General features: G+C 37.0%; 1 protein-coding gene across 1 annotated transcript in view; it reads right to left on the minus strand.

Annotated features, from left to right (window-relative positions):
• Positions 1 to 810: 810 nt before the first annotated feature.
• Positions 811 to 15744, minus strand: part of LOC126235269 (DNA (cytosine-5)-methyltransferase 3B-like) — a 254765-nt gene continuing 239831 nt past the window's right edge. Inside the window, exon 15 of the mRNA XM_049944001.1 lies at positions 811 to 1133. Within this exon, the coding sequence (XP_049799958.1) occupies positions 895 to 1133 (239 nt within the window). The 3' untranslated portion in view covers positions 811 to 894. The remainder of the gene's footprint in view (positions 1134 to 15744) is intronic.

Here is a 15744-nt window from a genome sequence, read left to right on the forward strand (position 1 = left end):
AAAATCAGTGATTCTTTTAAAATGTGTCATGCAGCAACATTGCACTTTGCTGTTAGACATAATCAGTATTACTCCTACCTACTAATAATAAGATCCTCCCTCTAAGAGTGTTAATTTTATTCTGACTTTGCATTGCAGAGCATATAATATTTCATCAAAGGACTTTTAAATTACTTGTGTTGTTGCTTTTCAATGTTGTTGCTATCATTGGGAATAAAATCATACTGAAACAATGTGAATGTTCAGTGAAGAAGCATTGTAATTTTAAGATGATTTATTAGCAAAGTTCAATGGCTAAAATTTCTGGTTATCAAGTTATTTGATTCCTGGAGGTTGGGTTACTGACTACATTTTTAAGAGACCAGACAGCTGTTGGAGTTGGCATTCATGTGCATGTGCTTGTTTGTATGAATGGTGCATGCTTCTCTGTATTTCTTTTGCTGATGAAGGCTGTTGCCAAAAGCTTTGTGTGAGTGTCTTTTAATTGTGTCTGATTGCAACTTAAAGTGTCTTCTTTGCAATAAGTAGAATCTATCTTTTCCTGCATTGTTCATATTCCTACGTGGAGTTTCTATGGTTTAATTCAGCTGAAAGGTATACCAAGATGAAATCAAAAAAACAAATGAAGAAGAGGCAGCCAGAGGACCTTAAAGAAAATTAAAGATAAAAGGAGATGTGAAATGGAGAAACAAGAGATAAAAGGAGGATAATAAGACTAAAGTAAATTGTGATAGTTCTTTATCAATGGGGGATTATTTACAGTTTACACTCTTTGTAAAGTCAATTAGAGGTGCTGCATCACCACAATGTGGTCTTGCCATTGTGTTATCTACCAATGTATTTTACCCTCATATTTTAACAAAAACTTCAGTGGTGTCTTATTAATAACCAGTTTCAACAATTATTCTTCTCTTGCTGCATATTATTTCCTGAATGGAAGAATAATTTGAGACCTTGGAATAGCCGTGAAACCACAGCTACACTCCATGCACTAGAAAGGAGACATCTTCGCATGTGGGTGCTAACTTCTTCATGATTTGTATAGCCTGCATTAAATCCAAACAGTTTTTCTAATGTTTCTGTTGGCAAACTCTCAGGTTTTCCATGCCCATCAATTATGAAGTTTCCAAAAGCTGAAAAAATAAAGCATGTATTATTTGAAATTATCAGTGGCATAATATATATTTTGAAAAAAAAAAAAAAGTGGTTTTACAAAATACTCATTTCGCAAAGCTGGAGTTGGTGGCACAAAGTAATGACAGCTGCAAACAACAGTCACAATGGTAAGAAAGAGTGCTCACTAATGTCAAATGCTTGGTGTTGATTCTTTCATTCACCATATTCTGTAGATCTCATCAAGAAGGTGAAACTTCATGGATGTTGTGCAAGTGACGGTATATATTAATGAAAACAATCACTCTAATCTGTATACCACAATTATGATTTTTCCACCACTATACTGCTTTCATTTCATTAATGTCTTGTGTGCACCAACTAAATGCAACCAAGTATATTAAAACGAAACCACTTGCATAAAAATAGCTTCTGCTTTCTCAGTTATATTAAATAGTTTATATTCTGTTTGTAGCTTAATATTTAATTATTTAATTGATGTTTTTCAAAGATAATAGTTACCTATAGCTGTAACTTCTGAGGCCTGTTCATGCTACTGTAATTGCCCTGCAGCTTTACAATGGACATTGCTACTTTCCGTGTAGCTAACAGAACTATTCAGTCTAGAAAATAAAATAATTTTTAGTACTAGCAAATAAGGTATATTTATGATTTTCTTTTGAAATGGTAGGGATCCCAAATTCCTTGGTTAATGTTAGCTTGTAGCTTGCTGAATATCTCTTTACCAGGATAAATAACTCCACTTGGAACCCTAGACGAGTAGGCAGTGTGTTCATGGAAAATTAGTACTTTCCTAGCATAATTATTCAACTGTCACTGTATATTCATTACCTTGCAAGTTCAACGAATTTTAACAGTTTATTTTGATTTCATTTCATTGCATTTAATCTATTTCATACAATTACAAGAACGAAACTCAGGAAAATAGGACAACTCTCTTGTCTTTATGTCAGTAGAATGAGAGATGCTTTTGAGAACAGACCATACTGAAATAATTTTCTAGGTAGTAACACCATTTTAACTGATCCAACTGGACCTCAAATAGTGTTTTTCATTTAATGTATGGTTATCATATACTTCTTCTTTGTGAGGTTAAAACCTGTTCAGCTCTCATCTGAGCTCTGCATGCAAAGGTTGAGTTTAAGGGTCGGAGGTCCTTTATCAAATGCTCTTGCTTGTTCAGGCCGGAAATTAGCAGTTACTGCACTATGTGGCACTACACAAGGCAGATGACATTAAACATATGTCTCTGTCTGATTGCTGAATAGCACTAATGAGGCTTTCGGCTTGAAACTAATTGTGACAAAGTAAATACAGTGTAGCTGTGGAGTATATTGCTAGGAAACCCATGGCTTTGTTCAAACAGCACTATTTGGTTTTGTCAGTAGCAGTGTTTCTTCCACAACTCATCTTTCACACCAGTTTACTAAAAAAGAAAAGAGAAGAGAGAGGCCATCCCACTAGGATAGTATATATACTACTTTAATCATACCAGATGCTTCTGACAATTAGATGTGTAAATATCCTGTTACCAAAAGCAGTCATACTGTAACTATGCTACAATGTAACTGAGTGAGGGATGGGACATCAATCACACCTGTATGTGCCATCTCCTGAGGCTTCTCCTAGTTCTACATTAACACATTCCACGGAACAATTAATCTGAGGCTTTTCATAGCATTCAAAGGGTGGCATAATTTCAGTAGTCTTTTCAACATGCTTGGCTGTAATGTGGTCGAGCCCTAACTTTTCTCCATACACCACATTCATGCTACTGCCAAATCAGCTTAACTGCTCTTCTTCCAGTATTGTAATCAATGCATCTCTAAAAGTGCCCAGCATCACTGCTCATGCAGGTTGTGTTATAATATCTCACATGAAAATAATTATGATATTCCTTAGAGTGGCTCCATTCCTGGAGATTCTGTGGCATTTTGCATACTTGTCCATTTTGACTACACACGTCAAAAAAAGTTTTGCATCACCTTGGTTCCAAGAGTTCTAGAACGTGAACAGAAAATTGGAATATAGATCAACATAAACATAATTTCTGCCCTTTTTATTGCTCATGAAAAAACACATTGCATGTTGTACCACCATGAGACCTTCAGAGGTGGTGGTCCAGATTGGTGCTATACACACCGGTACCTCTGATACCCAGTAGCACGTCCTCTCGCATTGATGCATGCCTTTATTCATCATGGCATACTTTCCACAAGTTCATTAAGGCACTGTTGATCCAGATTGTCCCACTCCTCACATAGATCCCTCAGAGTGGTTGGTGGGTCATGTCATCCATAAACAGCCCTTTTCAATCTACCCCATGCATGTTTGATAGGGTTCATGTCTGGAAAACATTTTGGCTACTCTAGTCGAGCAATATCATTATCCTGAACGAAGTCATTCAAAAGATGTGCATGATGGGGGTGCGAATTGTCATCCATGAAGACGAATGCCTTGGCAATATGCTGCCAATATGGTTGCATTACTGGTAAGAGAATGGCATTCACGTATTGCACAGCTGTTACTATCATTATCCTGCAGGAAGTCATTCAAAAGATGTGCATGATGGGGGTGTGAATTGTCATTCATGAAGACGAATGCCTTGTCAATATGCTGCCAATATGGTTGCACTACTGGTAAGAGGATGGCATTCACGTATCACACAGCTGTTACAGTGTCTTCCATGACTACCAGCGGTGTTGTGTTGGCCCCACTTAATGCCACCCCAAAACAGCAGGGAAACTCCACCTTGCTGCACTCACTGGACAGTGTGTCAAGGCATTCAGTCTGACCAGGTTGCCTCCAAACACATCTCCAATGATTGTCTGATTGAAGGCATATGCCACACTCATCAGTGAAAAGAACATGATGCCAATACTGAGCATTCCATTTGGCATGTTGTTGGGACCACCTGTACCACACTGCATGATGTCTTGGTTGCAAAGATGGATCTTGCCATGGACATCGGGAGTGAAGGTGCACATCATGCAGCCTGTTGCGCACAGTTTGAGTCATAACACGACATCCTATGGCTACACAAAAAGCATTATTCAACATGGTGACGTTGCTGTCAGGGTTCCTACGAGCCATAATCTGTAGGTAGCAGTCATCCACCACAGTAGTAGCCCTTGGGCAGCTTGGGTGAGGCATGTCATCAACAGTTCCTGTCTCTCTGTATTTCCTCCATGTCTGAACAACATCGCTTTGGTTCACTCCGAGATGCTTGGACACTTCTCTTGTTGAGAGTCCTTCCTGGCACAAAGTAACAATGCAGATGTGATCGAACTGCAGCAGTTTTGACCATCTAGGCATGGTTGAACTACAGACAACATGAGCCGTATACATCCTTTCTGATGGAATGACTGGAACTGATCGGCTGTCAGATCCCCTCCATCTAATAGGTACTGCTCATGCATGGTTGTTTACATCTTTGGGCAGGTTTAGTGACAGTCAAGGGACTGTCTCTGTGATACAGTATCCACAGTCAACATCTATCTTCAGGAGTTCTGGGAACCGGGGAGATGCAAAACCTTTTTTGATGTGTGTATAAAGTTTTGTGTCAGGTATTCACTCACAGATTTTTGCTCAATGAAAAATAACAACTTTGGTTTTTGGTTATTAGTTTGTAAATGAGAATGTATTATGTAATTTTAATTTAACTTTCAGTTTGTAATACTTCATTTTATGTATAAACGAAAATTAAAATTATTTATGAAAAATAATGTTTACGTGAATTACAATATGATCTGAAGACTTGATTGATATAGAATATTTGACAGTTGGTGGTTAGCTTCTGTTATACACAAATAAGATGAATTGTAATAATTTGTCAGTTAGGTGTACACAACAAATTGTTTCGTGAACACTGTGTCATTTCCTGAGCATGGGTTTCCAAATTCCAGACAAAGTGTAGGCATCCTAGCAGGCTCCGTTCTTGAGGTTATGTGGGCGGCAACAACATGGGCCATTAGGTAAATATGACAGTAATCGACTTACTTGTATCAATCTAGGTCAGTTAGTATCCAAGGTAATCCACTGGAACACTGTAGACATACTAGCACTAACAGAAACAAAAAAGAAATGTAAAGGAGTATAGGAAATCTATGGTTATGTTTGTATTTACAGTGGAGTGAACAAAGAGTGTTGGGCAAACAAGGGGATATCCACTGCAGTACATAAAAAATGCTGCATTATGAACTGTGTGAATGAATGTCTGATGCATGTGGATATAAAACTAAAAGGATATACAATGTAGCAATCATTGCAGTATATGCATCCACAAATAATGTTACTGGCACTGAGAAAAATAATTTCTTTAACGATCTGACAAACCTCCTAGATGGCATTAGCAATAGGAAGAAGCTGTATCTTTTATTAGAGTGGACGGGAGGGTGAGCAGTATGCTAGCAAAGTTGTAGGCAAATTTGGGGAGCATATTGTGAATGATAATGGAGAGGGGCTAGTAGAAATGTGTTGACAGTACAGTCTGAAGATAAGGAATGGATTTTTTCAATGCAAAGAGATTCATAAATGTACCTGGACACAGCCTACAAGGATGTTACAGCCTGTAATTGGTTTTACAATAGAGAAAGAAAGTAAGTGTACAAAAGGTAGAGGATTGCAGAGTCTACATAACAGCAGAATGTGGATTTGACCATTTCCAGCGTTGGTGTGCACTTTGGTTCTCCTTTCAAAAAATTACTAGGTGTCAAAACAATTGAAAAGAGAATGGAGAGAAACTGGACCAACGGCAATAACACTATGTGATCAAAAGTATCCAGGCACCCACAAAAATATACATTTTTCATATTAGGTGCATTGTACTGCCACCTACTGCCAGGTACGTGCATTGTACTGCCACCTACTGCCAGGTACTCCATATCAGCGACCTCAGTAGCCATTAGACATCATGAGAGAGCAGAATGGGGAGCTCCATGGAACTCACGGACTTCAAATGTGGTCAGGTGATTGGGTGTCACTTGTGTCATACATCTGTATGCAAGACTTCCACACTCCTAAATATCCCTAGGTCCACTGTTTCTGATATGATAGTGAAGTGGAAACATGAAGGGACATGTACAGCACGAAAGTGTACAGGCTGACCTCATCTGTTGACTGACAGAGACCGCTGACAGTTGAAGAGGGTTTTAATGTGTAATAGACCATCACGCAGGATTTCCAAAATGCATCAGGATCCACTGCAAGTACTGTGACAGTTAGGTGGGAGGTGATAAAATATGGATTTCATGGTCGAGCAGCTGCTCATGTCGCACATCACGCCGGTAAATGTCAAACGATGCCTCGCTTGGTGTAGGGAGTGTAAACATTGGATGATTGAACCATGGGAAAACGTTGTGTGGAGTGTCAAATCTTGGTACACAATGTGGCGATCTGATGGCAGGGTGTGGGTATGGTGAATGCCTGGTGAACATCATCTACCAGCATGTGTAGTGCCAACAGTAAAATTTGGAGACGGTGGCTTTATGGTGTTGTGTTTTTCATGGAGGGGGCTTGCACCCCTGTTGTTTTGCATGGCACTATCATAGCACAGGCCTACATTGATGTTTTAAGCACCTTTTTGCTTCCCACTGTTGAAGAGCAATTTGGGAATGGCAATTGCATCTTTCAACATGAATCCTGCCCGGCCTCATTGACCAACATTGATCCCTCTCCTCAGTGCAGCACTCTGTGAAGAATGGGCTGCCGTTCCCAAAGAAATCTTCCCACACCTGATTGAATGTATGCATGGGAGAGTGGAAGCTGTTATCAAGACAGAAGTAGCTACATCAGTGGAAGAAGCTACAATAGTGGATGTAGCATATAAGATAATTGTGAGAGCTATTCAGGAAGCTGCCTTTTAAAGTCTGAGAGTAGTTGAAAACACATCTGGCAAATTTAAAAGTGGTTGGTGGGATGATGATATTGCCACAAAAGTGAAGGAGAAAAGGGAGACCTTTAGCAGATGGCTTATGAGCAATAAGAATGACAGAAGCTGGTACACAGGTATGCAAAGCTGGGGATAGAGGCAAAGAAAGCAGTACTTAGAACAAAAAATGCTTTGCGGGACTTTAAATGTGAAGAAATTAATAGCTTCATAGGAAATTCAAAGTCCAAAGAAGCATGGAAGGTGGTAAATCAACTAAGAACAAATGACAGAAGTAATATAAACTTACAGCTGATAAGCCTAGAAGGATGACAGACCTACAGCTTATAAGACTAGACGGATGACAGACTATAAAGAACTTTTTAAAGAATGTTGATGTTAATTGAATAATATATGCCCCTTTGCAAGCAACAAATATGACACAGAAATCCAGGAGATAACAACAGCATAAGTACAGGATACATTCAAGCAATTCACAAATAGCAAAACACCAGGGCATAGAGCTGTATATGCGGATTAGTTGAAGGCCAGCCCAAACATGTTATTTGAACATCTTGAAAAACTGTTTAACCTCTGTTGTAGTGGTGAGGAAATTCCTTTTGAGTTTAAAAAGGTTTCATCACAAATGAATTTAAAAAGGTATGCACGGGGGACTGTGCAAACTATCGAGGCATCAAAGTTCTGTGTCAAGACTAAGTGATAAGATACTTTAAACTAGAATTGAGAAAGAAGTTGAGGAAGTAAGAAGAACAGAGTGGCTTTTGGGCAGGAAGGTCTTTATCAATAACACCTGCTGCATTAGACAGGTGACTGACAAGAGACTGGCACTTAGCTTGGAGACACACATGGTTTCTAATGTTCTCCTTAAATTTTGCCGACATTCAGGTCATCTTCACCAAGGAAGAAGAGGATGTGTCTTATGTGTTAAGAAAGCTTAAAAAAGAATATGAGCATTGAGGTATGAAAATTAACTTCGCAAAGACCAAATACTTGGTTGTCTGAGGTATGGATGATGGATATGTAGTAAAGTGTAGCTGATCATATAAATATTAAGGGCAGTCATTTCAGATAAAGGTGGAAACAACAAGGAAATAAAGCACAGAATAAGAAGGAGAAAGGTGGCAATTATGCAATTACACTCTATTATTTGGAATAAAACATCCAAAAATTTGGAAAGGAAAATACACAAAACTATAGTTGAGGGCATTGCTCTGTATGGTGTTGAAATGTGGGAAGTCTCCAGGGTCAATGAGAAGAAATTGAAGGCAATGAAAATTGAGTTTGGGAGAGGATGTTGTGAAGTAACAAAAAGAGAGAAAATAAGAAATGAGGTGCTAAGAGTCCTCTATGATACAGAAAAAGCAGAAGACCCTGACTACAGTGAATGATAGAGAAAGGTGTGTGATGCAGGACAGAACCATACAAGAAGAAGACTGGCAGAATGGAAGGAGAAGGAAACTTGGATGTGAGAGACACCGCACAATGTAGAAAACTCACAGAAAGAAGAAGGGTTTTGCAATGGATTGATGGGTTCATGTTACAGACAATTCAGTTGGTAGACTGAAGTGACGGGGAAACTTGACTGTCTCACATAAATTCCTAAAGGGGATGAGGATATTTAGCAACTCAGATGCCAAATTAGAAGCAGACTGTATTTCTGAATATTGTGTACAAAGTGTTTTTCCTAGCTGAGGTGCCTCCACAGTACTAGTTGAGTCCTTACTCAGGGGAAAGGACTGTTTCTGATTGTTCTGTGCACTTACTGAAACCCTTGTATGAATCTTAACATCAGCAGAGCCCTTGCAACTATCTAACTTCTTCCCTGTGACTTCAGCTTAACACTCTGGCTTCCTATGCTTAAGACTGCCGACTGTTACTCACTTTCTCCATCTCAACAACACTTCATGTATTATCTGAAGACTGATTCCATCTCTGTAACTCCCTCTCCCTCTGGACCCCTTGTCCTCTTTTTAAGACTTCATCTTGCCTTGTTGGTTACCATTGTGCTTTATTCTTCAGTTATCTTTCAGAGGCTAAGTGGAGGGGTATACAGCTATTCCCCATAAGGTAAAGAAGAGCCTTCTAAGCCTACAATCTATGTCTGACTGTTAGCTCTCCAATACATGTAACAAAGACCAGTGTCACCCTCCTTGTTCAGGTACATGGAAATGTGGTCATGAGTGTATCACAAAATATTTTGACCTGTGTGCAAAACATTACCCATAAAATGAGTTATAATGTGAACACTTTGTATCTCATCAGCAAACAATCTTATTAACAATGAAAAGATGGAAAATTTTTAGAATATTTTCAAGCATAGCCTAGATTTAAAAAAAAAATAAAAAAAAAATGATTTCCAGAATCAGAGACATATTCAAAAACTGCATTATACCAGCCATTAGAGTATCTTATAAAAGCAAGCAGGAACTTTTCCTGCTCTTAAAAACTGACAGTAGTTCAGAATTTCTTAGTTACTTCAAAAAATATAAGTTAGTTTAGAAACATGTCATAAAAATAACAAAAATTAAGAAAAATAACAAATACATTAGGAAACATTTCCACTGTATGAAATACATTATGAAGTCATCCAATAAGACTAAGCCCATGTGGAAAGCTGTGCAGTATCTTAGGGGAAGAAATCAACTCACAAAAATATTGAGATAGCACAGGATGGTTGGTTGATTTGGGAGAGGGGACCAAACAGCGAGGTCATTGCTCCCATCAGATTAGGGAAGGATTGGGAAGGAAGTCAGCTATGCCCATTCAAAGGAACCACCCCAGTATTTTAGGGAAATCATGGAATCAGGATGGCAGGATGCGGGTTACAAAAGTCACAGATTCTAGGGGTGTTGCAAACAATATCCATTCTCACTATGCAACTTTTGCTGGAAAATTAGTGAAGAAAAAAATTTGTTAATCCATCCAGACAACACTGAAAGAACTTTAATTTATTGAAACAAATAATATATGCATGTTCCTCAATTCTGTAGGCCCAACTGAACTCCTAAACATCATTAATCCCTGAATACTAATTATTAAGCTGGCATGGATGATATTCTGGATTATATTATAAAAATAGCAAGCCACATGCTCTCTCCTTTATTAGACATATGAAATTTCATCTTTATTGAGCAGTGTCCTTTCATGGCAACTGAAAAAACAAAAGTAATACCTCTGTATAACAAAGGTGATCAGCATTATGTGGGTAACTACAGGCCCGTGTCACTACTGTCAGGGTTTTCAAAAATTACTGTAAACATGGCTTCAGGCCATAGTGGTCAACTGAAACAGCCACTTTCAACATGGTTTGTCGTAAACGCATTGGACAATCACAAAAAATCTGAGGTTTATTCTTGGGCCTAACAAAAGTTTTTGATGTGATTCATCATTCTCCGCTCCTGAGAAGGCTCGAAAGTATGGTGTAAGAGCCATGCCAAATAAATGGATTAAATCATATTTGGAATATCTCTCTCAGGTAACTGAAATTAAGTACATGGAAGGAACTGAACTCCAAATATATCTTTCAGAACCATGTGAACCAAGTCATGGTGTTTTGCAGAGCTCTATTCTAGGTCCAGTGCTTTTTTGGTATACGTTGATAATTTCCCACTACACTTTAGGCATTCTGTGGCAGTACTGGTTGGTGGTGACACTTGTCTATTGATTGAACAAAATAAAGAAGAAGATCTTACTGCTTCTGCAAAACATACTATGAAAGAAGTGTCCAAATTTATGGCCAGAAATGGGCTAATAGTTGATCACCCATAAAAGCACTCATGAATTTCCACAAAAATGCAGCACAACCAACAATATGCGTAGATAACTGAAACATTAGTGCTGCCACTGGAACTAAATTTCTTTGGATTCAAATCTAGGGAAAATCTTAAATGGAGCTCTCTTATCATATTTCTAAATTCAAAACTAGAAAATATGCACACAACCAATAATATGTGTAGACAACTGAAACATTAGCGCTGTCACTGGAACTAAATTTCTTTGGATTCAAACCTGGGAAAATCTTAAATGGAGCTCTCTTATCACATCCCTAAATTTGAAACTAGCAAATATCAGCTATGTAGTAAGAATTCTTTGCAATAATATTATACTCTGTTCATCATAAGCTGATGTTAACAAACACAAATGTGAAGATTGTTTTTAAGTCGTAGCACACGTACACTAGTGTTGTTATGCTCTTGGAAATAGGTCCACTTATGTATCAGGTATCTTCTTACTAACTTACATAAAATGAGACATTAAGATATTTTAATGTATTAGTAGCAATCAATGTTAGTTTCTTACTCACACTTTTCCTATGCAGTTTTTATTTCAAAAATCGTACTCAGTTACAGTCTCTGTATTGTGGTGCTCTGATTATTATGCTGTTAACATGCAGTATGAAAATGGTTGAGGCTGCTTCCTGCTCTGTAGTGAAACATGTTTGTAGAACAGGTTAAAAAGTGCCACAAAATAGGTTGTTCTTAATGTTTTTCGTAAATTTCCAGAAAAAATCGGCTTTGTAGTTTTACAAGCAGTTGTGTTTCATACAGTTGAGACACAAATACACACTGGATGTATAGCAGACTTTGTATCATAGTAGATTGATAATCTCGTGCAGTTCATGAATTACTGGTTCATTTCTTGCCTTGGTCATCCATTTTTTCATTCAATTTGAAATACTTACGTCTCTGTAAAATTCATCATCATTTTTCTTGAATAATGCACACTTTCTTGTATCTAATTACATATTGCATGCAAAATTCCGTTTTTCATTTCAAATATAAACTCTTAATTACCAGTATTTTATGAAAGATCGCTAATAAAGGTTGCTTAAAGTTTTAAAGCATAATAAATTTAATTTTTTAGGAAAAAATGAAAAACCAAATACTCTTTATTTGGACATGTTCATTGTTTTATGCCAAGGATGCAGTCTCACATGAACCAGAGTGATAAGTGTTGTAGAAACCTGAAAAACACTCATTTTCATAGCATTGAGCATACCATATAAATGCTGCATTTTTACATTTGCCATTGTATCATTGCAATATGAACCCAAAGGAACTGGTCTGGAGCCAAGTTAAGGGATTAGTCATGAGAAATTAAAAGACTGTTAAGCTGCACAAACATCTCACTGCTGACCACTGGTGGGGTATGGAACAGCACGTCATAATAGAAGAGGAGAAAATGTAGTGCCTGGATGGCTTCATGGATTCTGTGGTTGGTCAACTCTTTATCTACGTAGCATAAAAAAAAAAAAAAAAAAACAACACACACAGTTCCAGAACTGAAATGTATTACTGAGATATGAATAAGGAAGGAGCTAGGAGATTACCAGATGACTGACTGTAATTAATACCTTCAGTGGCTTCAGTATTCAACAGTACAGTGAAATTCCTGCTGTGTGCTTTTGCATCACACACAGCTCATTCAGAAAAATTACTGTTTGTTTACGTTAGGGATTTTCTTCACTCTTGTTTGTAATTAGAATACTATGTTAGATGAGAACAAGAGCATTTTATGCTTTCCGTGCGGTCACCTAAGAAGTCACCGGAGTTTTGACGAATATTATTTCATTCTCTTTATAAATTAAATGATATTTGAAGCTAAATTGTTTCTCTGCTCATCTCATTTAACGTTTGAACTGCAAATGCTCACATCATTGCAAGTTAGTTGGACCACAAGGCTGGTCATTGCTGTCCAAGCTAAATGTGCTGGTAAAACTTTTGTCCCACATTATCACTTAATCTATGTGTGTGTAATACAGCATAAAACATATCCTTATGATTGTACTTGACTGTACTGGACACAACTAGGCTTCTACTCTACACGAACTAAAATCCAATGAGGTTCAAGCAAATGTGGAAGAATACATGATGTAATTTTTACATCAGGTTTATTCTAATGATGAACACCGTATAGTGCAGAAGTACAATATTATTTTCTGGGGAAATGTATACCAGACAAAAACAGTATGATAAATGTTTGGTGTGTTTATATGGTGGTGGTTGTAAAACCAACAGCTAAAAAGATTTTCTGTCTAATATCTTGTGTATGATACATGTATCAAACAATAGACTTATATGGACAAATAAATAAATGAAAATCTTATGAGATAGAGTCTCCCCCACTACAAGCCATCTACCTTTTTTTCTCACTGCTCACTCTCTGTTTCACCATTTTATTGCCTATGGCATTTGCTTCACTAATTCTATCACCTAATTTAGTTTTTACTGTCTAAGGACTTGGTTTTGCCAATTTTTTCAACTTATTTGTCCTTTACTGCCTAGGAAACTCACACCGAAAGCCTGTCGAACAACCAGAGCTCTCTTATTCTGCACCCTCTGACCTAGCCATATGGTTTCTGTGGCTGCATCTGTTGTACCCAAGTGGTCTTTAATTCTAGCTAACTTCAGTATTGTTTACAAGACTTATCTTTTAGCTAAAAACATGACAAGTGGCCTGGCACAAAACTAGTAACCCCATAACTGTATTAATATTTTTTTCAAACTAAAAACGAAATTTTAACTTTTGTTGATCCATGTTGTTGTGATGGCTTCACTGAGAAGTGCTACTTTTATGTACTGGTTCACTAATGTTGGTATAGCAGAAAAGTACTAAAATTAAATTTGGGTGCACATGAAATTTTAAACAGCAAGGCTTCACATGCCGTTAGTAACACACATGGTGTCGCATTTATGTCCAAGGACACAATAGTTACAATGCTACATCTCAGGCATGACATAATATACAACATTAAGATCAAACCATTGCATGCTTCATTTGAAAAATGTAAAACAGTGGATATAGGTAAAAATGGACAAATGCGTATATACCAAACATGGGACGCATCTAAATTTCAAGGACAAGAAACTTTTATGTGAGAAAATAAGAAAAATTATCACAGCGAAGGATGAATTAAACAAAATTATCAGTAACAAAAATAAAAGGGATATTTTCCGAGTAAAATGTAGCAAATTAACCCTTACATACCAAAATTTTCTGTATATAATGAATAAAACAGAGCACCTCGATGCATATGGAAATGAATGAAAACCACATTAGGTTGCAAGGAAGAAGAGGTATATGGATACAGTCTAAGAAATTACAAACTCATAAACTTGTACTGTAGAAGGACACATAAAGGTGGAGGGGTATACATTTATAGCAGAAATGAAGTAGAATCTGAAAAAGTCAAATGTATTGATGATCTGAATAAAGAAATGGTAGCAGCAATAAATTTAAAACTAGGTCACAACAGTCTGATTATAGCAGCTCTGTTTAAGTCACCTGGAAGAAGTATTGAAGACTTTTTCAAATGTCTAGAGGACCTGCTGGAGAAGACATCAGCAAATAAAAAACATGCTGTTTTTTGGGACATCAACACAGATTCTTTACATAATAGCAATAGTGTTATGTTGATTGACTTCAGTGTTATAACTATTATCACATAAACTCAGAACCAACAAGAATTTTTGTAGAAACACAGACATTCATTGACCACATTCTCACAAACATAACTAAAGAGAACATAAGTCTAACCATTAAAAGTGATACATTTATGTTTAAAAGGAAATTTAATTACAATAAAATTACGGGGTTGTTGGGCAAAAGCAAAATGGGAACCAGTTTACAATACACCAAATGTGAATGAAAAATGGGACAATTTCTACAAACTATTCAATAAAACTTTAAATGAAACATGCCCTTTAGTGAAAAAAGTAAACAAAGCTATTGCTCACACAGCTGGGAACTTAAACTTCCCTCCTGAAATCATTGAAATGAGAGAGAAAATGAAAGACTATTTCACACTCTTTAGAGATACTAAATTACAATACTATTTAACAAAATACAAACAATACAGAGATTCCTTGACTAACATTAAAGCTCATAAACATGCCTCTCAAATAAGCAACTCAACTTGTGTTAGTAAAACAGCCTGGAAAATAATGTACAAAGAAAGTGGGAAACAGAAGTCTCACCAGCATAATATTAAAAGAAAATTAAGATATAACAAATGACACAAAAGAAGTGTGTGAGAAATTTATACAGATGTTCAGCACAATTGGGTCAAATGAAACACTGACTGAGCACCCAACTCAAATGCCAAAAGTACTAACCAATCGTTTTTTATCCATGGCATTACTGAAAGGGACGTCCTAGTAATCATTTCAAAACTTCAGGCTAAAATGTCTTGTGGGTGGGATGACATTTCATGTAAGCTGCTAAACAAATGCAGAGGAGAATTAGTGAACCCTCTGCCATGGAGAATTCCCTGACCTGTTGGTAATCAATACCCAACTGGTGTACCGTATAAGAAGGAAATAAAAACTGACTTGAAAAACTATAACACCAATATCATTAAATTCAGAGCTTGAGAGATTACTAAGGGAAGTAATATTTCATCAGTTTGAGGTATATTTCATAACACTATCTGTTCAACACTCTATAATATTGTATTAGAAAAGGAAGACATACTGTAACAGCGGTAGCAAATTTTATATGTGAAATATTAAACAAGCTAGATGAAGGAGACAAGATAGCAGGCACCTTCCTGGATATGAATAAAACTGTTGATACTGTGAATCATACAATTCTATTGCATAAATTAGAATCGTACGGAATGAGAGGGATAGCCTTACAACTCTTTGCCTCCTATTTGAAAAATAGGAAACAATGTGTTAAGTTAACTTCTAAAAGGAATGAACAGTTGGTAACAACCAAATCAA

The sequence above is a fragment of the Schistocerca nitens genome, chromosome 1 (genome assembly GCF_023898315.1).
Source record: "Schistocerca nitens isolate TAMUIC-IGC-003100 chromosome 1, iqSchNite1.1, whole genome shotgun sequence".
Classification (NCBI taxonomy): Eukaryota; Metazoa; Arthropoda; class Insecta; order Orthoptera; family Acrididae; genus Schistocerca; species Schistocerca nitens.